General features: G+C 45.2%; 1 protein-coding gene across 1 annotated transcript in view; it reads left to right on the top strand.

Moving 5' to 3' along the window:
* TAF1B (TATA-box binding protein associated factor, RNA polymerase I subunit B) overlaps window positions 1-26,891 on the top strand; it is a 66,498-nt gene that overhangs the window by 25,273 nt on the left and 14,334 nt on the right. Inside the window, exons 6-9 of the mRNA XM_058668288.1 lie at window positions 388-541; window positions 1,891-2,047; window positions 6,505-6,604; window positions 22,927-23,074. Coding sequence (XP_058524271.1) covers window positions 388-541; window positions 1,891-2,047; window positions 6,505-6,604; window positions 22,927-23,074 — 559 coding nt within the window. The remainder of the gene's footprint in view (window positions 1-387; window positions 542-1,890; window positions 2,048-6,504; window positions 6,605-22,926; window positions 23,075-26,891) is intronic.

Below are 26,891 nucleotides of genomic sequence, written 5' to 3'. Positions count from 1 at the left end.
TTCCAGCTCCTCCATTTCCGGTCTAGCACCCTGCTGCGCAGCTGGGAAAGCAGCCAGTGCCCGAGTACTCTGGCTGCTGACACCCAGGTGGCCACTGGCTGGAGGTGGAGGCTCCCAGCTCTGGTCTGGTGCAGCTCAGCTGGTGGAGATGTTTGGGGAGTATGCAGTGGGAGGGGATCTCTGCCTCTATTTCTCTGTCTTTGCCAAAGTGAAGTGAAGAGCTTTCAGGCTTAGAGACTTGGCAGGGGCTGCGGTTCTCAGAGTGGTGCTGGGGTTTTGTTTGTTTTGTTTTGTTTTTGCTGGTATTCAGGATGGTCAGGATTTTTGTTCTCAGAAACTGTGTTTACACTCGCTGAAATCATTTTACTTGTATCTTTTCTCAAACAGGTGCCAGAAGACTGTCTAGGTCATTCAGACTGGGCCAGTGACCCTGAGCTGCTAAGTGACACGAACTGTCCTTCTTTTGTTGAAAGTGGGGCCGAGTCGCAGTCTGAGGTCCCAGGGCGGAAGCCTTGCCGCAATGCCAAAGCATCACGCTCAGGTAAAGCAAGAGCCAAGCTGCGTGCTCTGGAAGCTCTCTGGAGGCTCTTGTTGCAGCTAAAAAACTGTTGGTTCAGTCTCCTGATAACCTAGAAAAGGAACTTGGCCCAGCAAGGATGAGGATCTGCTGAATGATGTAGTTAAAAGAGAGGAAAACTAAATGGAACCGTAGCCTAATTGTTAAAAAAGCTCATTTCCGCAAGGTGTGCGTTTTTCTGAGATTTGAAAATGGTAACAAAGAGTGAGTAGATTTAGAAAGATGGCGATTAGGGGTAAGTGCCGTGGCACAGTGGACTAAGCCTGTGCCTGTGGTGTTGGCAGCCTGTGTAGGTGCCGGATTGAGTCCTGGTAACTCCACTTTTGATCCAGCTCCCTGCTAAAGGGTGGGGAAGGCAGCAGCAGAGGGGCCACGTTGTTATGTCTCTGTACCCACAGACACAAAAGAAGCTGCTGGTTCCTGGCTCCTGGCTTCAGATTGGCCCAGCTATGGCCAAGTAAGCCTCTTTCTTTCTCTTCTCTCTGTAAATCTGCCTTTCATGTAAGAATTTTAAAATCTTAAAAAAAAGAAAGATTGAGGTTAGCTCAAAAAAGATTATATGTAAGACATCTTCAAAACACTTCATGGAGGGTCCAGCGCAGCAGCCTAGTGCCTAAAAGAGGGCAGATCTTCCTCTCTGTCTCTCCTCCTCTCTGTATATTCTGACTTTGTAATAAAAAATAAATAAATCTTAAAAAAATAAATTTTATTGATGCCTCCATTTCCTATTACTTATTCTTATGGGTTTTTTTTTTTAGGATTTATTTATTTTTAGTGCAAAGTCAGATATACAGAGACAGGAAGATATTCTGTCCGTTGATTCACTCCCCAAGCAGCCACGACAGCTGGAGCTTCACCAATCCGAAGCCAGGAACTCGGAGCCTCTTCTGGGTCTCCCACGCGGGTGCAGGGTCCCAAGGCTTTAGACCGTCCTGGACTGCTTTCCCAGGCCACAAGCAGGGAGCTGGATGGGAAATGAGGCCACTGGGATTAGAACCAGCACCCACAGGGGATCCTGGCGTGTGTAAGGGGAAGACTTCAGCCGCTAAGTTACCATGCCAGGCCCAATGGGTGTTTCTAACATCTTGATCTCTAATCAAACCTGTTTGTTCTCTTCTTGTTTCAGTAAATGGCATCTCTCCTTTAAAAACAAACAACTCCTAGGCCTCTGTTGCTGCTTATTGTCACATTCTTTTAAAGGTTACAGTGATTATCATTTAATTTTCATTTACGTATGTTTTAAGTGTCAGTCTGTTTTCTTTTGCTGTCCAGGGTATTGGCATGTTGTAACATCTTGACGTATATCCCCTCAGAAGGAGCTTCTGTCTGTTCGGGCTCTCTGGACGGGGTCGAATACTCACAGCGCAAGGAGAAGGGGATTGTGAAGATGACCGTCCCCCGAACACTCGCCTTCTGCTACCTGTCCCTGCTCTGGCAGAGAGAGGCCATTACTCTTTCAGACCTGTTGAGGTGGGTGGAGCCTTTTGAATGACAGCGTTTTGGTTGAGTATCTGCATGAGCTAATGCAACCTCCTTTATGTAATTTGAATTGTAGAAGAAGGCTTAAATCAAAGAAGGGACTGGGAATGTTGAGTAGCTTGGGTTCTGATTCTAAAAGTGTAATCATCTCTGCGCAAGTAATTTTTCTCCATGGTTTTCTTTTTTCCTTCTCCTCCTCCTTCCTCTTCCTCTTTTTCCTCCTCCTCCTGAAATTTATGCCTTTACCTTTCTTTTTTCAATGCTTACTGCTATCTGCAGTGAACTGAAAATGTTTGCTTATTCCTGACATTAGGGCAAAAATCATGTGACACTTCACCTCCAGTTCCAAGTAAATATCCTTGGAGGATTGTTTTAGATATCCTGTATCCATCTGCTTGAAGAAGTTTTCTTTCATTCCTAACTTGAAAATTTTTAACATTAGCACATGAACAGTGTTAGATTCTGTGAAGTGCTTTTTCCATATCCATTTAAATTGTCCTATGAATTTTTTCTTTTATCCTATGAATGTGGTAAATTGACTGTTTTTCACATCTCATACCAACTTTGCGTTACTAAGATAAAGTTCATAATATCGTTTTTTAGGGACAGGTATTTGGCACAGGATTGAGGTACTACTTGAACTACCCCATCTGAGAATGGCTGGGTTCAAGTCCCAGCTGTGTTTCCAGTTCCGGCTTCCTGCCAACACGTGCCCTGGGAGGCGGCAGGCGACGGCACAGGGAGCTGGGGCCCTGTCACCCATGGAGGGCACAGGGATTCACCTGGCGCAGCCCAAGCAGTGTGACATTTAGGAGGCAGGCTAATGCTTCCTAGAGGAAGGGTGCTGTCTATCAAATAAAAATAAAGAGAAATATCTCCTCTTTAAGGCTAGATTTGATCTGAGGGTATTTATCCTAGGGATTTTTTTTTGCAGTGTCTTTTTTGTTTTAATTTTTTACATTCTTAATTAATTTTTAACTGATTTGATGTATTTTGTAAATAGAGTTTTAAGAGCATAATGATATTCCCATGCTCCCTCCCTTCCTTGGTTTTCTTATTTGTAGGGAGAAATGATGTTTACCTCGCATGGGACATTTGAAAAATAGTTGTTGATTGTGAATAACATGTTGTAATGAGAAAAGTCACATTTAAATATTTCAGTAGTATCATTAAGTATTTTTCATTTCTAAAAAGAGGTGAACTGGTTACCTTAACAGTTGCAAAGTGCTATTTATAGTTATATAAAATCATGCATTGGAGTTCTCAAAAATATATATATAGTTTATGTCTGTTTATAAGGAAAAGGTATGCATTTAGTAAGCGTTTATATTTTTAAAGTATACTAGGGATTATATAATTAATGAGGAATTTGTGTGTATGAAATTCTCATTGGCTGTGCCAAAATCGTTAATGTGTAAGTGGTTCCCCTTGCTTTCTGATTGCTCTAGATGAGGGTGTTTGGGGTTCATTAGTGTCAGCTTTGGAGCCCCAAGTCCTGGTTGGAATGCTAGCTCTGCATTTATTGTTGTATGACCTTGAGTAAGTCATGTAATTTCTTGGCCTCTGTTTCCTCACTGTAAATGGGGCTCCTGATAATGCCCGCCTACAGGGTTGTGACTACTTTCCATAATGAATACGGCAGGGGCATGGCGGACAGTGCCTGGCCCCCAGTAAGAACTTGGACTGGTTGTGCTTCTTTTTTTCTTCATCATCGTCGCCATCAGGTCCTTTGATTAAATGAAGTGCCTTTGAATCTGGCCACATCAACCAAATAATAAGTCTTTTCTCAGGTGTGACTAACTCTGCATGCAGATAGCCTGTGATTCAATGAATTTTACTCCTGAATAAAAACCTCGTCTTCCTTTGTGTGCCCTGCCGGGTGAGCTCATCCTCTCCCAGGGCTCTAATTACCCTCTATATGCTCAGGACTCCAGCCCAGACTTGTCCGCTGAGGGCCAGACGTGTATGTTCATATACGCAACTTACTTCTAGATGAGACTGCTTAGATGTCTTTATGGTATCTCAGAATCAGCGGGACTAACAGGAGGTTCGTGGCTGTTCCCAATATCCAACTGCTTCTCCAGGCCTCCTCTCCAGAGGCCGAGCCACCCGGTGCCCCCTGGCCGGGTCCTGGCACTCACTCTTGGCTCTTTCTCTCCATGTGATGTGCCCTAGTTTCTCTCAGAAGCATTCGTCTCACTGTCCCGTGTATCACTGTGTGCTCGGGCATCCCTGCATTACCTAATCGCTCAGCTGAGCTCTGGGTCTACAATCTTTTGCATTCCTATCTATTTTCCTCCGGATAACCAGAGGGCTGTTAGAGAAACAAATCTAATTATGTTTTGAGAGCTGGGTAAAGAGGCTAGCCATCTTAGCTGGGACGGTCTCTAAAGGGTAACAATGTTCTCCTAGAAATTTAGCAATATGGAGGAAATAATTACTTGAAATTTTTCCCAGATAGAATATTATATGAAGTTAAAAGAATGGAAGCAGGAATCCAGCCCTGACCTCCCCTCTCCCTTTGTGTTCTTTCTATCCTTCTCTCTTTCCTGCTCTTTGTCCATCCAGAGAAATTCTTAGATTCCTCTAAGAAGATTGGATCTAGTTGGCTGGAAGGCTTCACTTTTACTCTGTGGGGTAGATTAGTTTGGGACAGGGCTTGATTGCTCGAGGCGATAGGAGAAGAGGCCAGGCTGCCTGGGTCTGCTCGCTCTCATTTCTCCCAGGAAGAATCCGAGTCACAGGCTCCCCACGATGGCCTCTTGGCCAGCAGCTTCAGCATCTCTGAGAACTCACTAAAAATACTCATTCATGGACACATTCTAGGTCTTTGGAATCAGAAGCTCTGAGAGTAGGGCATAAAGTTCCCTGTTACAGTAAGCCCTCCAGGAGATTCATAGGATGCTGAAATGTGAGACCTACTGGCAAACATGGAAAAAAGATGTAACCGATATTGATTTGGAGGGAGTATATAATTAGCCTGGCCAGTTCACCATCTGCCTTACACTGGTTGTGCAAGTCTCTCCCCTGTCTACACCCTCTAGCACTATCCCCAGTCCTTGGGGTGAGTTAACAGCCTTCCGAATAGCCTGGGGAGGATGTGGCTTATTTAACAACAACTGTACTAAATAAAAATGGCCAAGATTTTGTCATTCCACAAATATTTATTGACTATCTATTCAGGTGTTGTCCCAGAGTCTAGATCCCTGAAGCACAGTTGTGAACCATGTAGAAGTCCCTGCTCTTACCACATTCAAAACTAGAGGAAGACACACACTAGCAGATGTGTAACTGAAGGAGAGGGCAGTGACACAGAAGACTGAAATAGGATGGTGGGATAGAGCATGAATGACCAGGCCGATCAGGAGGGCCTCACTGCAAAGGAGAAATTTAAGCCATACTATGCAAATAGAGACAGCTTATGAGTGTCAAAAGTGCTCGCATTGCAGGGGGTGAGGCTGCTGGAGCTGGGCCTTAAGCAAGAGCAGACCCAGTGTGTTTAAGAAGGTGGCAGCCAACACAGCATGGCCGGAGGGAGAGAAGTTGCCGGAGAAGGGGGAGGATAGGGACAGGGAGCTAGGTGATCAGCAGGCGTAGATGTGCGTCTCTGGAGACCAAGTCAGAAAGGTGGAGTTTGTGAAGTGAGGTATGATTTCTGTGTACACAATTTACCCTTGAAAACTACAGTTCAAGGATCTGCAGTGTATTCATGAAGTTCTCTGGCCATCACTTCTGTCCTTTTCTAGGACATAGTCATCAATGCCAAGAGGAAATCCCATACCCATTGGAACTTTGGGTTTATGTGTGAGCGTAAATCCCTGGAGGGCCGCAGCCAAGCGGCATGATGGGATTGAAGCCTTTAGAAGGTCATCCAGGTGGCTCAGCAGGCTAATCTTCCCTAAAGCACCAACATTCCATACGAGTACCAGTTTGCATCCTGGCTGCTCCACTCCCCATCCAGCTCCCTGATTTGGCGTGGGTTGACCCATGTCTTTGGGACCCTGCACTCACATGGGAGACCCAGAGGAAGCTCCTGGCTCCTGGCTTAGGATAGGCTCAGCTCTACCACTGTAGCCATTTGGGAAGTGAACCAGTGGATAGAAGATCTCTCCTTGTGTCTCCTTCTCTCTGTAAATCTGCTTTTTAAATAAAAATAAATAAATCTTAAAAAAAAAAACCCATTATCCAAGTAACTGTGTGCCAGTGTGTTCTAGGGAAGGGAGGGGGAGCAGAGGGGCCCGGGTGGCTTCAGTTACTCTTCAGGTGGGGGTGGGGGGAGGAGGGTTCAGGGTGGCAGCGGAGTGTGGTTGGCATGACCATCCCTGAGGGATGGGGGAGGCAGACGAGGCCTGCACAAGTCTCCTCTGGCCTGCATAGAGAGGTTTCCGGAGTTTGCGCTAAGGTGGTACGTAGCAGGGATTGCAACTTCTTCTTTTTTAAAACTGTAGATTTGTTGAAGAGGACCATATTCCTTATATAAATGCTTTTCAGCATTTTCCAGAAGAGATGAAATTATATGGGCGAGACAAAGGCATCTTTGCTGTAGAGGTAAGTAATTTTCCTTTGTACTTTACAGACTCTAGTTAGATGCAAGAGCAGCATGCTGATTTATGTTCCTTGCCTTACTTTTTGATGTTTAAGGTTGTTTTTTTTTTTAAGATTTATTCATTTTATTATAGCCAGATATACAGAGAGGAGGAGAGACAGAGAGGAAGATCTTCCGTCCGATGATTCACTCCCCAAGTGAGCCGCAACGGGCCGATGCGCGCCGATCCGAAGCCGGGAACCTGGAACCTCTTCCCGGTCTCCCACACGGGTGCAGTGTCCCAATGCATTGGGTCGTCCTCAACTGCTTTCCCAGGCCACAAGCAGGGAGCTGGATGGGAAGTGGAGCTGCCGGGATTAGAACTGGCGCCCATATGGGATCCCGGGGCTTTCAAGGTGAGGACTTTAGCCGCTAGGCCGCGCCGCCGGGCCTGATGTTTAAGTTTTAAAATGACATCTATCCAAACATAGGATGAAAGTCAGAATTTAATGAAAAGTAGAATTATCTTTATTTTCCTTATATGACTACTTCTAATTCTTTAGATTATCCTCACAATGCACTTATAGTGTTATGTGTGTGTATTGCAGGTAAGTGTAGTGTTGAGACTAAACTTTAGAAGTTTCTTTAGAACCCTTTAGGTGAATTCAGTTGAAGGGTCCGGCATTTGACACCACGGTGACGGAGCCATGGGCTTGGAGTCCCACTTCTGCTCCTGACTCCAGCCTCCTGTGAAATTCTTCCTTGATGATAATTCCAGCATTGAGTCCCTGCCGCAACCTGATAGGAGGCCTGGATTGAGTGCCTGGCTCCTGGCTTTGGCCCATGAAACCCAGATTTGGCTCGGCTGTGGCAGGCATCTGGGAAGTTAATCAGTGGATAGGAAATCTGTCTCTCCTCTCTGCCTCTCCAGCTCTAGCTCTCTCTGTCTGCAGCTCAATATTTTTTTTTTTATAATTTTGTCTTTAAAGATTTCTTTATTTTTATTTGAAAGGCAGTACAAAGCAGACACAAACAGATCTTCCATTTGCTGGTTCACTCCCCAAATGGCCACAACAGCTGGAGTTGAGCTGATCCAGAGGAGCCTCAAAGGAGCCAGGAGCGTCTTCCAGGTCTCGCACGTGGGTGTGGGGGCTCAAGGCATTGGCTCATCCTCCACTGCTTTTCCAGTCCATAAGCAGGGAGCCAGGTCAGAAATGGAGCCGCGGGGCCTGGGACTGGTGCCCATCTGGAATTCCAGCACCTCCAATGAGGCCTAGTCTGACACCTCAGCATCAGCCCCTCATTTAATATTATTATTATTTTTATTGGAAAGGCAGATATACAGAAAGAAGGAGAGACAGAAAGATCTTGCACCCTCTGGTTGTCTTCCCAAGTGGCCGCCTCGGCCGAAGCTCAGCTGATGCAGAGCCGGGAGCTTCTGGGTCTCCCACATGGGTGGCAGGGACTGAAGCCCTTGGGCATCACCTGTTGCTCTGTAGGCTCCTCAGCAGGAAGCTAGATGAGAAGCAGAGTAGCCAGGACTTGAACCAGCACTCCAATATGGATGCAGGTGTTGCAGGCCTTAGCTTAACCCACTGTGCCATAAAAGCAGTCCCTTTAACAAAAGCCATTTAAGAGACTTTGGTTGAGTGTCTGCTAGGTACTCATTTAATAATGTTTGTAGCTGTTTAATAAGAGCAGTTTATAATGGTAAAATTGGGGCTCAAAATAAGTTAAGGAACTTGCCTTGCCCATGGTCATGTAATTGCCAAACCATGAAACCCAGATTTGGGCCCAAGAATTTCCACTGAGAAAAGTCCTACCGTTTCGTCTCTGCCACAGTGTCTTCTCTAATGCCAACTCCGGTCAGGAGGGAGTGGGCTTCCCACAGGTGGTAAGTAGCGTGCGAATCCTGTCCCTCACAGACATAGCCCTCCAGTCCCTGGAACCTGACCGCAGGCAGGCCTGCCACCCCTTCCTCCCAGCAGGGGTGGTGAGCGAAGGTGCTGCCCAGCAGCTTCAGTGCCAGAGGGCTGCCTTGACCAGAGCAGAGGGCACGGCCAAGGGAAGGCCACACCCTGCCTGCTGGAGATGGAGATGCAGCCAGGGAATCCTGGAAGTCCGTGGTGACTGGAGTGGCTTTGAGGACCCAGGCAGGGCCTGTGTCCCTGCTGGTCAGCATCCGCCTGGAGAGGACTATGCTTTGTTCTCTGCAGTGACGGCTCCGAGTACACCTGCGGTGACCTGCCTGTGTGCAACAACTTTCAATACTTTTTTACTGATTGTTGCTCAGTCCCTAAAAGGGAAGTACATATTCTTCTTGAGAAATAGAGTTTCAGGCATTAAAAATACAAGTAATAGGAAGGCGAGATCATCTAAAATTCCTTGTTATTCAAGCCAACATGTATAGTTGTCAGCTTGCTAAGTCTGTTAGAAAGTACTTCGTCTTTGCTGTCTTACAGGGAAACAAATTGCTTAAGTCATTTACTACCTGACAGTACACGGTGGGAGATTCCCTTTTTGTCAGTGTTGATATTGCTTAAAAGATTTGCTTTGCGACAGAAGTGATATGAGATACTTAATAGTGGTCTGACTTTACAGACAATTGATGTCTATTCAAATATCCTGTGATGTTCAAGTTGATATTGATATTGATTACTTCCCAACCTGAGTTAATATTGTGCTGATGTAAAGTGAAATCTCAAAGTTTTCAGGAGTTAAGGCATTTCATTTATTATTTGAAATTAGTGTAGGAAAGCTTCTTCCTAATCTATTGTCAAAAGATCTGAAAGAATTAAAATATAATAACCCCTTCTTACATTTCATTTGTTGCAGTTTCAGTTACCTGTGGTCAACTGCAGTTTAAAAATGTTCATTGGAAAAGTCTAGAAATAGCAGTTCCTAAGTTTCAGATTAGATGCAGCTTTGAGAAGCTGATAGAAGTCTCTGGAAGTTCCACTGGGTTCTGCCTGGAATGAGAGTCATTGCTTTGTCCAGCAGGTCCGTGTTGTGTGGGATGTCTGCCCTGTCCTGATCATCAGATTGACCGTGGTGATATCACAGTGCTAGGTTCAGGTCACCTTTGTCTTGCTGAAAAATGGCCCCAAAATACAAAAATAGTGAATCTTATTTAACAATTTGAATAAACAAAGAGAAGTGTGAAGTGAAAATGTGGAGAAGTACAAGCTATTCTGAGAGACCACATTCACATCACTTTTATTACAGTGTATTATTATATATTCTATTTTGCTATTATCTACTCTCTTATTATACGTAATTTATAATTAAACTTTATCATAGGTATTTATGTATAAGAACAAAGTAGGGTTCAGCACTCTTGCAGGCCTGCGGCATCCTCGGGGGTCTTGGGAGCTGGCCCCTGGAGAGGACAGAAGGACAGGCCCGGAGCCCCTTCCTCCCAGCAGGAGCAGGAGCGGCAGTGAGGGGAGCATCGCAGGTGCTGCAGGGCAAGTTTGGGTGGAAGTGCTGGCAGTGGCCCTGGTAAACCTGGGAGAGACTCAAATACTTTTGTAAAGTGATTCTCTTTGTAATTATGCTGTTAAATCAAAAGCAATGGGAAACATGCCATGTTGTGTTATTGTTTGATTTTGCTAGAAAATAGATACTAATAGATATTAATGATTACTATCTGATCGATAATAAGATACTAATGATTAGTATCTAATCGATACTAATGATTCATTCTTTATAATGAGAGCTTAGTAGATAAAAGGTAAACTTTATGTATGTGCTTTTAATTTTGTTCCTACAACTGAAGTCGCAATTAAAACCTTTTTCACTGTTTGCCAATCAATAAAATTTTGATCTCTTTTTAAAAATAGATTCACTTTGAAACCAGACTTACTGGTTTGAGTTATCTTTGGATAATAATGACAAGATAGGTTAAGAATACAATGTTTCTATGAAAGTGGCAGTCTTATATTTTGAGATAATCTGGATGTTTCATTTAAATAAAGATGCTTTACTAAATCATTTCTATTTTTGAAATGTTACCCACCATTTTTCTTTTTCAGGAATTTTAAATTGTTTTTTGGTCTGATCATTTTCTCACAGTGCAGACTTTGTATTTATTGCTAATAAGATGCATATTGTTTATGAGGTATACTTTTGCACAGGGAGGGAACAGAACATTCAAGTTTGTAGGGTTTGGTTTTATAGAACAGATGCTTTGCTGAAAGGCCTAATGTAAATAATTGAATTATATCTTTGTTTACATTTATTATTAAATTAGAGACCTCAATCTGTGGTAAAAATATAGTCAAGAACTAGAGTGTGATTTTGAATTATATATTTCAGTCACTTTTTTCTTTGTAAAGATTATTATTTTTATTGAAAGATTTACAGAGAGAAGGAGAGAGAGAAAAGAATCTTCCATCTGCTGGCTCACTCCCAAAGTGGATGCAATGACTGGTTGACCCAAAAGTTGATCCAAAGCCAGAAGCCAGGAGCTTCTACTGGGTCTCCTTCATGGATGCAGGGTCCCAGGGCTTTGGGTCATCCTGGACTGCTTTCCCAGGCCACAAGCAGGAAGCTGGATGGGAAGTGGAGTAGCTGGGACATGAACAAGCACCCATATGGGATGCTAGTGCTTGCCTGGGGAAGATTAGCCCACTGAGCCATGGTGCTGGTCCCATGAGTTAGTTTTGTTTGTTTGTTTTTGTTTTTTAAGATTTATTTATTTTAGTTGGAAAGTCAGATATACATAGAGGAGAAGAGGAAGAGAGGAAGATCCTCTGTCCGTCCCATAATTCACTCCCCAAGTGACCACAACGGCTGGCGCCAATCCGATCTGAAGCCGGGAGCTCTTCTGGGTCTCCCACGCAGGTGCAGGGTCCCAAGGCTTTGGGCCGTTCTCAAGTGCTTTCCCAGGCCACGAGTATGGAGCTGGACGAGAAGTGGAGCTGCCAGGATTAGAACCAGCATCCATATGAGTTCCTGGTGCGTTCAAGGCGAGGACCTTAACCATTACGCTATAGGGCCGGGCCCAAAACTGGCTTATTGTCTGCCTCTCCCAGAGTGAAATTCTGGTTTGAGATTTCAAGCTTACAGTGATTTCTCCCAAGAAACTTCATGCAGTGTGTGAACCCTTGTTGATGAGGGACGTTAGTGGCCCTGGATACTTGGCTTAGAGATATTCATTGAGTCTTTGATGAAGATATCTGTTTTTCCCATGTACTGGTCTCAGCTTCCCTCTGTGGTCTCAGGTGGTCCTCATGACAGTTGCACATGGGTAATGTAGCTCAGTGACTGACATGGGCTTACACATGAGCAAATTCCTTGGGGAGACAGAGGGAGATTGTCTCAAACCTGAGCTACAGTGTGTTAGACCTTTAGTTTCTTTGGCTGCTACTCTGCCCTTCTCATTACCCTGCTTGTTCAAGACACCCAAACAGGTTCTGTGATGGCACCGGCACTGTGGCATAGCAGGCTAAGGGCCATCCCGTATGTGTGTTGGTTCAAGTCCTGGCGGCTCCACTTCCAGGCCAGCTTCCTGCTAGTGGTCTAGGAAGGCAGCAAAGGAGAGCCTGAGTTCACAGTAGATCTCTCCTTCTCCTTTTCTCTCTGTAACTCTGCCTTCCAAATAAGAATAAAATTAATCTTAAAAACATAGGCTCCATGAGGATGTAACAATGGAGTCTTCAAAAAGTTTGTGGAAAATTTGTGCTGTGACAGAGGTGTACATGGATTTCTAAAGTTTTTTGCATCAAAGTTGTCTTTCTGTTTTGTTTTTGTTCCCTTTTAAATTTTTTATTTTTGATATTATTTACGTAGTGGAGAGGGATGCACACCCATGTGGGTCTCCCATTAGGATGGGGAGGGTTGAGATGGAGAGGAAAATGGGTAGGACAAATGTTTTCCATTTATTTTTTTCCCTCCTGTGTGGGCAGGGAGCAATGGGAGGGAGCCACTCTTTGCTGGCAGGCTACATCAGCACCCAGGGATGTGGACGGTCATTTGCTGTCATCTTAGAGATCCTAATTTGGGAAAGAGTGTTCCGGGGATGTTACTTGAGTGGTTTTGATAGTGTTGAGACATTGCTGCTTCATTGCTCCAGAGTTGAGAAAATTCTTCCAAGTTCTGTTGACTGACCAAGTCTACCTTAGTGTGTCCACAGGCCCAGGAATATCAGACTTTTCTTTTAACTCCATTTGTTTTCTGTCAACTTTTAAAGTTAGCCATGTAGGAGTTTATTACATCATATTCCAATAAAATACTAATTTTGAAGTATTAAACTAGAAAGAAATGGGTGCCTAGCAGTGCAGTTGGATGAGCAGGCAGTGTGCCGCGAGCATTGGTATCAGCAGTACTTTGCGCTGAGTTAGTGTGTGGGTCCTGTGAGAGACTGATACGGAACGTTAGGTTTCCTAAGCCGGAATCAGCTGCATTGTCAGGATAACCTGTGAGAGAGCTGTTCTGGTAGTGCTGGAAGGGAGCTGAAAGCCAGCTGGGGGAGCGGCGATGGGGACCCTGTCTGGAGCCTACCTTCGGGCAGCCTTTGGCCTCTCTCAGATTACAGTCCTGTGCTGCCTGTTGTCCAATGCCCAAAGCTGTTCTTTCACCTACTTTTTGTAATTCTCTGTGGTTTGTGGTGGGAGATCAGTTCCCATAGTAGTAAATCCATAATAGACAGAAACAGAGGTGTTCCAGACTTTTAGGCATTTTGAAGGAATCAGTACTCAGATGCTTTTTAGGGAGGATTTACCTATTACCTAAGGAATTCTATCTCGAATACTTTAAAGAATCTCATTCTTCATTTTTTTCCAAGATTTATTTATTTTTATTAGAAATGATTTTTTGCTCCTCAAATGGCCACAACAGCTGGAGCTGAGCTGATCTAAAACCAGGAGCCAGGAGCCTCTTCTGGGTCTCCCACACGAGTACAGGACCTCAAGGCTTTGTGCCATCCTCTATTGCTTTCCCAGTCCACAAGCAGGAGCTGGATAGGAAATGGAGCAGCCGCAAGACAAACTTGTACTCATATAGAATTTCAGCACTTACAAGGGGAGGATTAGCAAATTGAGCCATTCACTGGGCCCCAACCTTTAGAGGTTTTTTTTTTCTGGTTCAGTTTATTTTTTATTGGAAAGTCAGACACAGAAAAGGGAATGAAGAGAGAAGAGTCTTCCGTCTGCTGGTTCACTCCTCTAGTGGCCGCAGCAGCCAGAGCTCAGTTGATCCTAAGCCAGGAGCCAGGAGCTTCTTCTGGGTCTCCCATATGTGTTCAGGGTCCCAAAGCTTTGGGTCATCCTCGACTGCTTTCCCAGACCACAAGCAGGGAGCTGGGTGGGAAGTGGAGTAGCCAGGATATGAACCAGTGCCCATATGGGATCCCATTGGTTGCAGGGTGAGGACTTTAGCCACTAGTCTACCGCAACGGTCCCCAAGCTTTAGTTTTAAAAAGTATATTGTAATCTCTTCAAGAATGTTGTCAATAATCTGAAAATCAGTTTTTCCCCCAGATGGGTCTTGTTGGAAGACCATGGTTTTCTTTATATAAATTGCTTGTCCTAGTTTAATCCCTTTTCTTGATTTTTTTCTTTATTGATGTTTTTTTCAGTTATAAGCCATAATTATATACAGCTATGAAATATATGTTCTGATATGTGTATATGTGTGGAATGATTAATTTGAACTAATGTAGCCATTATTTCATTTTACCTATCATTTTTATGGTAAGACATTTGGAATGTCTTTTTTTTTTTCCTATTTATACTATTGAGCAAGAATTCAGTTTTTTAATTTGATTTTTAAATGTCAGTTGTTTAATATTTAAGGTGAGAGGATGGTGATTGTAGCCCCTTGTGGGCAATAGGTAGAGATGGGGGGATGGGATGGTGCTGAGAGAGATGTATCCACAACTAGGGGATGAGGAAGGTGCACCGTTCTTTGTTCTCAGACTGCATTGGTGCTGGGGGATAGAGCTGGACTGTTGATGCTGCCTCAGGGGCCTCCATGGGGGCAAAGAATGATCTGGCAGTATGACTTGAGTGGTCATAGTATCAGATGTAGCATTTCTGTCTGTCCTCACAGGAGCTGTTCCTTATTTTCTCTGTGTAAATTATAAGGCCTGTTGGTTGTCTGTGTCTGCTTCAGATTGTCCACTGGGCTGGAAGCTTTCCATAGAACGTGGCCGAAAGTGTTTGCCACTTGCTATCCTTTCTACCCTTTAAAGAGATACTTGAGGATTGGAGGATCTGGTTGTCCTGCCTTTCATGTGCATCTTTGCTCCACGGTCAGCAGTGCCCAGTCTTATAGCATGTGCTCTATGGTTGAACTACATGTCTCTGAAATATTCCCTGAAATCGGGGATCCTGTTCGTCACCCTAACTGGCCTGCCCTCAGCCCCAGTTCTCATGCTCTTTGTTGGGTGCTGTAGCCTTGTCTGGACTGCTACCTGCCCTATCTTCTTTATGTATCTGATCAGGGTGCCTCTCCAGAACCCCTCTCAGGGTGGCCCTTAGACCCAGATCCTGCAAAGACAGGTGGGCTCAATGGCCTTACCCAGCTCACCCCCAGTCCCAGCTCTCACATGCACTGGCAGGTACAGTTCAAGGAGACCCCTTGAATCCCTACTGGGCCATTCCCTGGACTTTGCTGTCATCTGCACTGGCAGGTGTATCAGCCTGAGCTGCTTACCCCAAACAAAGTAACCTTTGTTACTTTGAGATACATGCCTGTGAAGTGGAACCTAGGCGACCTGTGGTATATTCATGGAATGATTTATTAACCATATGAGAAAGAATGCACTGCAGGTACAGACAGCATTGTGGAGTCTAAACAACACCGAGTGTGAAGGTGGGACTCATAGCACTCTGTCTTGTTGGATGTCATTGGTGGTGAGCAAGATTCCCTACCGGTGGAGGTGGGCAAAGGGCTAGGGAGGAGACGGCTGCTCCGACAGATCCGCAGTGCTGTGGTAGCTGGTTCCTAAGTTGGGGAGGGTGCTCATGGGTGTTCGCTTTGTTGTCATGCTTCATAGTTTACAAATACGTCAGTGTATTCCTTTGTGGTTTTCAAAGTTTGGAAGACAAGTAGAGGATGTTGTCTAAATAGAAACAGAACGAGAGGAGTGGAAAGCGTTACGTCACATATGGCTGTGGCTGTGGGTCTCCACTCCTGACCAAGACGTGTACGCTTACTGGGAGTAGCAGCCAGTTTATTGCTTTTATTTTATAATCCATGACTTCATGTAATTTTATATACATAGTAAGGGCTTGGTTGGTATTTGCTGAATAAATGATTGAAATGCATTATTATGAAACAATATTTTAAAATATTTTCCTGAGTTGTCAAATTGATCTGCTAAGACTTTTTCCACAAAAGAAGAAAAATTCCAGACTTTTTCTGATGTATTTGTTATATATTGGGCAGCTGTTAAATAATGATATTTGTTTGTTTTAAAGCATTCTTTTGAATTTTAATGAGAAATGTATAAGGGATATAGCTTCAGCTTATAACCAAGGACATTTAAAAATGAGAGTTGTGCATGTGTCCATTTCACTCATGAGCCTCCTTGTGTAATAATCCTACCAGTTAACGTGTGCTTTCCATCAGAATACTGATCCCCGCAATGAATTACTTGATTTAGAAAATACATCTGTGAGACTACACTGATACTTCTTTTAAGAGAAGCATGCACCTTAATTTGCTAAGGGAAGACCATGATTTCAGGTGGCTTATCTGTGGTTCAGTTTGATGCCGCGCCCAGGACCCCAGCCCAGCATGCTCAGCCCACAGCTCCCTCCCCTGCACTTCCCAGACAAGAACAGGCGCTTGCTTTTATACCGTGTGGGAGGAGGGTGAGCTGCCGCTGGGACAGTCACCTTCCCAGGTCAGATGGAAATTCTGTGCATCTCCTTCAGCAGACTGTGACGCTGTCTCACAACTATCAGCAGAGCATTGTGGGAACACACAGGATTTAAGGGAGCCTTTTCCCAGCTCTGACCCTGGAGCAGAACAAGTCCCTGACCCCTGTGCAGTGTGAGGCTGCAAGCAGCCTTGTGTCTGTGTGAGCAGGCCAGCTATGTGTTTCTGAAAAGGCCCCAGTCGTCCTCTGCGCCAGCACTGTGGTTCCCAGAATGTGACAAGTCACCACAGACTTCCCGGAGACCTGGAATATTGAGAAAAGTGTTGTCGCTATGTGGCAGACTAACAGCCTTTTAGATGATTCTGGCAGAGTGAAGATACAAGGTGGACTGTTTGACGAGTCTTAAGGCATAAAGAATGCATGACACTCCTGTGTTGTTGCTTCGGATAGTTTTATTGCTAATTTTCCTTTGTAATGCACAGTCTTGTAATAGGTTTGGATTAACAGGTGCATGTAGCATTAGCTTTTTCTCAGCCGAGTCTCTGCTTCACAACAACAATAAGAGTGAGTACGGGTGAGGCGCTGCTCCCCTTTCCACCAGCTGAGCAGGAAGTTGGCTTCTGACAGGTATTGTAATCTGGTTGATCACAGGAGCCTGCTGTTGTGTAACAGAAACTCTAGCTTGTCCTTACCTGTCTCCAAGCATTGCTTCATGAAGGAAAATAAACTCCCTGGAATATTTGTGACATTCAATAAAATGCTTTCCCAAGCGCTCCATTTTTAATGCATGCTGGGACAATTTAAAGTCTTTTGAAAAATATTAAACTTGTGAGTTCTTTCTATCATAATTAAGTGGACCTGTATCACTCCAGAAGCCCCGTGTGCCATATTTAATATCCCTCCAAGCTGAACACAGTGATGTTAGTCGCCAGGCTCTCCCTCCTCCCCCTCTTTTTTCAAGAAAAGTGGGGAGGTTTGGGATGTCTTCCAATGACTGTTTAATCGACAGGCAGCTTTTCTTCATTGTGTGTTTTGTGTTTGCTCACAAAAGTGCATTCACTATTCTATAGTATGTTGAAACTTTTAAATGGAAACGGCTTTTTGTGAACAAAGGCAGCATTTTCTTCCCCCTGCCATGCCTTTGCTTTCTTTGCTAAGTCTTGGCTTCTGCAGCAGCTGTACGTCTACCAGAAATGACAAAAGGTACAATTGTGCTCCGAGATGGCCGTGAAGATAATGCCGGTGGAGTTTTGTGTGTGTGGGCTGCTGGGGACTGTTTCTCTTCTGTGTTTGGTTTGGTTTTATTTTTGTTATTCCAGAAAGTAGAGCACACCTTAAAAACAAACCCTGAGAAAAGGAAGATGCCACACAAATCCTCCTCCGATGTCTACTGCGTCCTTCCCCGAGTTGTTGTGTTAGGTAGGATTTAAGAGGGCCCCCCTGTCCCGATAGCAACAAATCGGCCACAGGGCAGCCTCAGCAGAGGGGGTGGAAGCCCAAATGCAGCGTCCCGAGCCATCTGCTTTCCTCATCCAAGCAGGCCAGCACAGTTCCTGTCCTTCTGCCAGTACCTGAACCAGGAGCAGAACGGGGGAGGGGGGTGGCTCGCAGACTCAGGGCTGCTGTTGGCATTTATCAACACGCTTCTCCTCCTCCCAGCTGTACCCTTCTCGCTGCTTTGCTTGCCTCTGGGTCTCTGGAGTGGGGTGCTGAGTGGGAGCACCAGTTACTTCCAGCAGAACCCTTTCAGTTCATCTGGTAGAATAAAAGAAAACCTAGTCTCCTCACAGCCTTCCAAATAACCAACCCGTGTCGGACCTGGACGCGTGTCTCTCTGGGTGCCATTTGTTCAGCCAGCGGCTTCAGGACGGCTGCTGCTTTTCTGCCATGGGTTTCTTTGTATATTTTAAATCCCCCGGACCAGTTTGTAAGTAGGCAGTGTGCAGCCTACCTGTTACTCTGCCGCGCTCTTGGCAGCGCCCTTAAAGCCCATCCAGATCGTCATTTCGTCATCACTCATTAGCTCGGGAAGAAGGGATAAAGAGGAAACTGGAAATTCTCCCTGAGCACATCCGTCTCCAGTATTTTGAATGTTGATAAACAACATTCTCATCTTCTCTCTGAATGAGTAAAAAGAAAAGATGTAATGCTGCTTCAGCCAAACCCACTGGGTGGCACCTTGCCAGGGTGAGTCATTTTGCCCAGGAGCTGTCTCACGCCCTTTGTGAAACTGGGTCCCTTTTCGTTGAGGAAAGAAAGCAACTCCTCCGGAGCTGTCATCAGCTCTCGGTGCCTCCAGACAGAGGTCTTCTGGATTGAGTCTTCGTACGTCCTGGGTCTCCCAACTTTACCCCGGATCTCTTCACCCTCTGCCTGGGGGAGCCTCACATACCCCTTGGGATTGTTTGTGCAATCTTTGTTAGAATAATAACCTGACAGTTTAAAATCCACCCGAGGGAAATTAAGCTGAGCATTATGATAACAGGTATTGGCAGTCCCTCGGGTTCCCACTCCTCCCTTCTAGAATTCCTGGCAGACTGCATGAGGAGCTGATGGCTTCTGTACCCAGCCCCTGCCCCCCAACAATATTCTGACCATCCCTGGAATGTGTGTGTGCACCTGCCATTCCCTGCCCTGCAGTAAAGGCCTCGGAAGCCTTCCTGCAGTCTGTGAGGAAAATCATGGGCAGAAATGACCAGCGCCTTCTGTTTTCCACTCCCCACAGCTGGCCTGTCCTGTTGAGGGACTCCCAGCCTTGGCATCTGCCTCTGGATTGTCAGACGTCCGTCTGCAGGTCCTGGGGCCAGTGTTGACCAGCTGAGGAAGGCTGCTGCAGGCCAGAAGGTGCGCCTTAATAAGCACCTTGCAGGTACAGTTGATTCTCTCTGATGTGCCTCAGTCTTTCCTTGATTGTGTCACCTTGTTCCACAAAAGGCTGCAGGCAGGGTTAAACTTGCTAGCCGGTAAGCAAAAGGCTAATGTAGAAGTGCTGTTATTCCTCAGTAAATATGTCATGTTTCAGACAGGCTTGAAGCCTCTTATTCTGCTTCCTGCCTCAGAGATTCCACACACCTAGGGAAATTGAGGGCCAATATGACGGACACCTAGCAGTTACCATGAGACTCATTGGATGTGTTCTACAAATGAGCACATTTCCTCTTTTTTTTTTTTCAAGATTTATTTTATTTCTTTGGAAGACAGAGTGACAGAGGAAAAGAGAGGGAGGGAGAGAGCACTCTTTCATCAATTGGTTGACTCTCCAAATGCAGACAGACTAAAACAATAAATGCAGTGCTACCTTTTACTAAGTGCTGTTCTAAGGGAAACGTTCTGTACTCTAGCATTTTCCTTAGGGATACAAACGCTTACATCTCCTACCTGCATTATTTAAAATACTAGGGTTGCCAGAAATGTTGTCAGAAGTGTGAAAATCATCCTAACTTGGAAAGTCAAATTTCAGGTAGAACGAAGCAGAGTTCATTTTTTTTTCACATTTTTTTGAAGATTTATTTATTTTATTGGAAGATAAAATAAGAAAGATCTCCCGCCCGATGATTCTCTCCCCAAGTGACCACAACAGCCAGTGCTGCGCCGATCTGAAGCCAGGAGCCAGGAACTTCTTTCTGGGTCTCCCACATGGGTGCAGGGTCCCACGGCTTTGGGCCATCCTTGACTGCTCTCCCAGGCCACAAGCAGGGAGCTGGATGGGAAGTGGAGCTGCCAGGATTAGAGCCAGCGCCCATATGGGATCCCAGTGCGTGCAAGGCGAGGACTTTACCGCTATTGTGCCAGGCCCGAAGCACAGTTCTAAATGAAATTATTCTATAAAGGAGAAAGATGAGGCCCCACACAATGGCTCAATGGCTAAATCCTCACCTTGCAAGCACTGGGATCCCATATGGATACCGCTTCATGTCCCGGCTGCTCCACTTCCCATCCAGCTCCTTGCTTGTGGCACAAAGCCTTGGGACCCTGCACCCGTGTGGGAGACCCGGAAAGAAGTTCCTGGCTTCAGATCAGCTCAGCTCCTGCTGATGTGCCCATTTGGGGAGAGAACTAGCAGATGGAAGATCTTTCTCTCTGTCTGCTCCATAAAACCTGATCTGTCCTTCCAATAAAAATCAGTAACTCTTTAAATAAAAAAAGAGGAGAAGGAAGACTTTTTTCTTTCTAGAAGTCACTGAAAACTTAGCGTTTCATTTTTAAGTGTATATATTAGGCCAGCATTTCCTTGTTCAAGTTGGGTTACTGAGTGTCACCATTAGAAAAGATGTGCATGTGTGCTCCGTCCCTGTGCCTTTGGGAAGCATTTCCTGTGCCTTGCTGTTGTATGTGAGCTGCGTTGACCAGTTCCCCGATGGCCTCACATGTTGTAAGACGGGCAGACGGGATTGGGAAGCAGCATTCTCCTAAGGAACGCAGACTTCCGTGCCTGTGCGTTGGAAGACAGGCTTCAGCATAGGCTAAGGAAGAGCTTTCTAACAAGTAGATGCCTTAAGAATAGGATGCCTGCCTTCTGGGAAGGTGTTGGATTCCTGCTACTGGAAGTTTCCAAGAAGGACCGGTCATCTTCCTGCCAGGAAGTTTGTAGGGTTGGACCACGCACTGCTTAAGGCTGTCCCGGCTCTGCTTGCGCCTGTAACCCTGTTTCCCCCGGAGCAGCTCTGTTACACAAAGCAGTGTGCTTTGCTGCGATTCTCTGTCCACTATTTCCTTTTTCTTTAACCTCTCATGTAGGCAAATGACAGTTCAGGAAAAGTGCACATATTGTAGTATATACAGCAGGATGGATTCTCACAGCTGTGTGCCGAGAAGTGTTGCTGGCCCCTCTCATCTCCCCCACCCTTGGCGTAAGTGCTATCCTGACTTGGGGCAGTACAGATTAGGACCAACCTGGCACATTGTCCTGTTTTTGCACAGAAATGTTCTGGGCTGCAGTCGGTTGGAAGGTTCTGTTTCAAGGATTCACTCATACTATCACATGTGGCTTACTCACTGAAATCGGTGCATTCATTGCTGCCTGGCGTTCCATTGTGACAGTATGGAAAATTCTGTAGCTGTGCCTTATCTTTGATTGATGTTCTGGTAGCTTCCATCTTGATGCTTATATAAGTAACATTATTATGAACCTTTTAGGATGTGTCTGGTATGTATAGACAGGCGTACACATTTCTGTTTAATTTATGTAGGTGGGATTAAACAGCTTGGTTGCAGAATGTGCATGTGCTCAACTTGCATGGACTGCCCTGTGGATCTACAACATGTTTTTAAGGCCAGTTTTAAATGAATCCCAAAGTACCAGGAATGGTCGTTTTCTCAAAATGCTGGGCTTTTGTGCATATCTTCCCTATGGGGCCTAATAGGCTACAGTTGCTTTTGTACACCTCATGTCAACATCCTTCTAGGCTGTGAGCTCCTTCAGGGGTTTGTCTTATTCATCTTTACGTTTTCCCGAAGTTGCAGAAAATAGGTTCTCAACCTGAGTGGATGAATAGATGAGGCCAAAATGCAAATAGTATTAGAAATGCCTATAAATTACAGAAATATAAATAGTATATGTAAAGACACACACACAAAAGCAATCTCAGTAAATTAATTGTGTATGTATATGTATGTATGTAATTGTATATATATGTGTGTGTGTGTGTATGTATATATATATTTTTTTCAGTAATAACAGGTTTTTAAGAGTCTTACATCCTTGGGCCCGGCACCGTGGCCTAGTGGCTAAAGTCCTTGCCTTGAACGCCCCAGGATCCCATATGGGCACCGGTTCTAATCCCGGCAGCCCCGCTTCCCATCCAGCTCCCTGCTTGTGGCCTGGGAGAGCAGTCAAGGACGGCCCAAAGCCGTGGGACCCTGCACCTGCATGGGGACTCTGAAGAGGATCTGGGCTCCTGGCTTCAGATTGGCGCAGCACCGGCCATTGTGGCCACGTGGGGAGAGAATCATCGGACGGAAGATATTTCTGTCTCTCCTCCTCTTTGTATATATCTGACTTTGCAATAAAAATAAATAAATCTTTTTTTAAAAAAAAAAGCCTTACATCCTTTATGAGAAGCAGATTTTCAGTAGCCGGGTTGAAAGCCTGACATTGTCTGTCACAGTAATACATGTGCTGTTGTGCGCCGTGCCCCGCAGGTCATGACCGGGCACCGGGCAGCGGGGGTGGCGGGAGGAAGGAGAACCTGGGCAGGGGAGCAGCTGTGATGATGGTCGAAGCGTCTCAGCCTCTTCCCTTCCTCCAGATTCTTGTAAGAAATGATGAGACTGTTCTGTCTCATGGGTGAGGCCAGTAAACTTTCTGAGTCAAATAAAATTGTAGTCGTTTTTGAACTGAGTATTGTTACAGCTTAGGTTGGCTAAGTTATTATAGTCAGGACATATAGACTTCTCCCCACTTCATATTTTTCCTACATTACAGGTTGAATATATATTATTTGTAAAATGAGAGAAAATATTTAAAAATAACTTAGGTTGCCTGAATCATTGCCCTGATTTCATCTTTTCTTTCAGTCCTGGCCTGACTATGAAGATATTTATCAAAAAATGATCGAAATGGCCATATTTTTAGATTTGCCTCGTTTTCCAGACATTACTGAAGACTGCTTCCTCCACCCCAACATCTTGTGTATGAAATACTTGATGGAAGTCAACCTTCCCGGTGAGTGTACAGTGCGGTGGAGACGCGCTAGCCGCTAGGACCGCGGTGGGCCGCAGCCTGGCAGCAGCCTGGCAGCGCGCACCGCGACCGGGAGCCACCTGAAGCTTCATTTCCAAGCTCTTTCTTGAAGCAATTGAGGTGATGTTCAGAAACGGAAGTCTTTAGTGAGCAGGAGCTGTTTGCTTGAGAAGGTGATTTGGTTTTTGTAGCAAATGTGCTGAGGGCGAAGAGAGTGGCAGATAGCTCAGCAGGTGCTGCCGGGGACCTCCCCGCCCCACCCTAAACGGAGCAGGGCTTCTTGATTTGCAATATTTTACTATACAGTGGATTTGGAGAGAAAGCAACTCCCAGGTGCTAACCTGCCCACGCTGTTGCTGTGGTGGCATCCACCGCCTTTCCGATCCCTGAAGCCAGCGGAGAGGAAGGCCTGGTCAGGAAGGCCTGGTGGAGCGTTCCACGGTGGCAGCGTGGGTCGGCCTCCCGATGCCTTGCGCACGCTGCGTCAGGGCACAGGTAACGCCGATGGAATCTGCCGATGGAATCCGGTCCTGAATTTCTTGCTGGACTAGAAAGGTGAGAAATTCAGGACTTTTATTCTTAGGTGAAAACACAAGCAAGGTATGACTGTATCATTATTTAAGCAATACCAAAAACATGATTGAATGCATTTTAACAGCAGAGGAAAGACAAACTCGTGTGGAAAAAGCAGTATACAAAATTATATATACAGTAACTGTAGCAACAAACAGAAATGTATAGTAACATAAGTAGAAATATCAAATATAATTCTCAAATAATTTTTTAAATACAACAGTAATAGAATTTTCAAATCATTTAGAAAAAAAGTGTATGACTTTTGAGGTTCTAGAAGTCACTAAGATTCCAAAATTTGGAAAATATTTCCATGTTTTGATGCATTGATTAGACCAGAATCAACTGTTTTAGATATTTTTTAAATGTGCAATTTTGATGGTTCTTTCAAGTGTGGGATGCTCTGTGTTCTATCATCTGTTCCAAAATCTTGAACAGAGAAAGAGTGCCAAGTTGTGGAAGGGGTGCCAGGTATCGCCACGGTGTGGTTGATGGCTAATAGCAAGCGGATGTGCTATGAGGCAGGCGTGATGTCATTTTCTAGACTGTGTAGCAAAATATGTCATGACATTACTGAGTCTTTCTTGCCCACTTCCATGTAAGGGTAATGAGTAGAATTAAATCTGTTGTAATATGGAAGACCCTATATTTGTTGTGAGACGTTTTGGAGACAGTATTATAAAAAACCAGTGTGGAGAACTGTCACTTCTTACAATGTGTGAAGTAAAAATCATTTGAAATGTATATGTAAATATTATTGGTCTCTGTATTTGTAGCACTGGGAAAATCAGAAACAAATTTCTGACAGAAAGACAGTAACTCTGCAAAGCAGTAATATGTATATTAGTAGAGTGTTATGTAACTGTTAAAACAGTAATTATGAAGAATTCATAATAACATGGAAAATGCTTGTGAAATATGAAACAAGCATATTATAAAATCATAGCATTACCATAGCTACATAAAAAGAAAATATTCATAAAAATCTTATCTAATGCTAAAGTGACTGTTTCTAAGTTATGGTAATACATGATATTTTTCCTTTTTCTACCTTTATGTGTCTTACAAATGTCCTATATTAAGTTTGTATGTAGGGGAATGGAATAAATTTTATTTTTTTTAACAAACTAGACTTGCCAATTAAGGTGTGATCTATCTTTCCTCTTAGGATTGAGTCTTGCAAGCCACTGGTCCCCGAGCAGTGGGAGCAGGGTGTTTGAGATCCAGTCCTGCTCCCGGTCCAGGGTCCTTGCTGTGTTGGGCCCCTCTGGGACCCCAGCTCTCTCAGCCCCCTGGGCCCTGATTTCTCCCATTTGCTCTTTGTTGCTCTGTGTCTGTGGTATAAGAGGACTTACAAAGTAGTTATTTCAAAACAAAGGAGAAACTTTTCCGGAAATGTCATTCTTCATAATAATAATATAATTTTGATTTTTAAATTACCTGAAAAAGGACTATCATGACTGACCAAGTACAAAAAAGAGGAAAAATTTTTCTAACGATTTATTTATTTTTATTGTAAAGTCAGATATATAGAGAGGAGGAGAGACAGAAAGGAAGATCTTCCATCCGATGATTCGCTCCCCAAGTGGCCACAACGGCCAGAGCTGATCAGTCTGAAGCTAGGAACCAGGAGCTTCTTCCAGGTCTCCCATGCAGGTGCAGGGTCCTAAGGCTTTGGGCCATCCTTGTCTGCTTTCCCAGGCCACCAACAGGAAGCTGGATGAGAACTGGGGTCTCCAGGACATGAACTGGTGCCCATAGGTAGTTGCAGGGCGAGGACTTTAACCACTAGGCTATCATGGCTGCCCCATAAGAGGAAATTTTGATTAATATATTTTACAGTTTATGTTTTGTGGTTTCCTCCATTGTCAGACAGTTGGCACTTGATAAATGCTGGTTGCATGGAGTTACTTTGCATCTCCTGCTGTCCGTGTGTTGGGTGGAGCCTGACCTGGATCAGAAGTGAAAACTGTCACAGACCCCCTTTAGGAAGGTTCTGCCTGCCGGTTCGCATGCAGTTGGGCCATTGACATCTCCTTGAGCGCAGTCCTCGGCTTCGTGGCAAGGCTTGTCCTGGGGCCTTGGCTCTGTGTGGGGATGCCACGAGGATGTCTGTCACCCCAGCACAGGCCAGGCCAGTCTGCTCTGTCATCTTGCTGGTGGGTGTGCTGCTAGGGCAGCACTTGTGTGGCGTTCTGCTGTCTGTACCCGCAGCACCCAGAGCTGGGGAGCTGCTCAGTAAATGTTTGCCAAGGAGTGAGTCCAAGCCAGCAGAAATGCCTGCTGTCAGCAGGTGCAGGTAGACATAGGAGAGCTTGGGTTTTGTTTGTTTGTTTGTTTGTTTTATTTTTTTTAAGATTTATTTTTTTTAAAGATTTATTGATTTTTTATTACAAAGTCAGATATAGAGAGGAGGAGAGACAGAGAGGAAGATCTTTCGTCCGATGATCCGCTCCCCAAGTGAGCCGCAACGGCTGGTGAGCGCCGATCCGAAGCCGGGAACCAGGAACCTCCTCCGGGTCTCCCACGCGGGTGCAGGGTCCCAAAGCTTTGGGCCGTCCTCAACTGCTTTCCCAGGCCACAAGCAGGGAGCTGGATGGGAAGTGGAGCTGCCGGGATTAGAACCAGCACCCATATGGGATCCCGGGGCGTTCAAGGCGAGGACTTTAACCGCTAGGCCACGCCGCCAGGCCCTCCTATTTTTTTTTTTAATCATTTGTGTATTTGAAAGTCAAAGTGACACAACACAGACATACACACATGCGGTGGGAGAGGAGCAGGGGTGAGAGAGAGTTGAGAGATGAAAGAAAGGCATCTCCCACTCACAGGTTCACTCCGCAGTGGTCAGAGCCACCAGGGCCATGTCAGGCTGCAGCCGCGAGCCCGGCTTCCATCTAGAGCCTCCATGAGGGTGCTTCGCAGGTGCATTAGCAGGGAATCGGGTTGGAAGCAGAGTAGCCAGTCCAGGAAGGGCTGCAGGCATTCCCAGCTGGGGCTTAACTTGCTGAGCTGTGATGTCAGCTCCTCTGAGTCTCCTCTGACCACTGTGCTCCCTGCTCCGTGGAGGGGATGGAATTGATAGGGCCTGGGGACTAAGCACATGCACCGTGTTGAGTTCATTAGTAAGCAATGGCTGGTATTCTTGGAATTAACTAGAGATAACTAGAATAGGATATGGTACACCTTCAATACTTAGGTGAGTGCTCAGGGATTTTACAAATGATGG

This window comes from Ochotona princeps, chromosome 8 (genome assembly GCF_030435755.1).
Source record: "Ochotona princeps isolate mOchPri1 chromosome 8, mOchPri1.hap1, whole genome shotgun sequence".
Classification (NCBI taxonomy): domain Eukaryota; kingdom Metazoa; phylum Chordata; class Mammalia; order Lagomorpha; family Ochotonidae; genus Ochotona; species Ochotona princeps.
The sequence above is the reverse complement of the archived record's forward strand: the minus strand, read 5'-3'. Positions and strand labels throughout refer to the sequence as shown.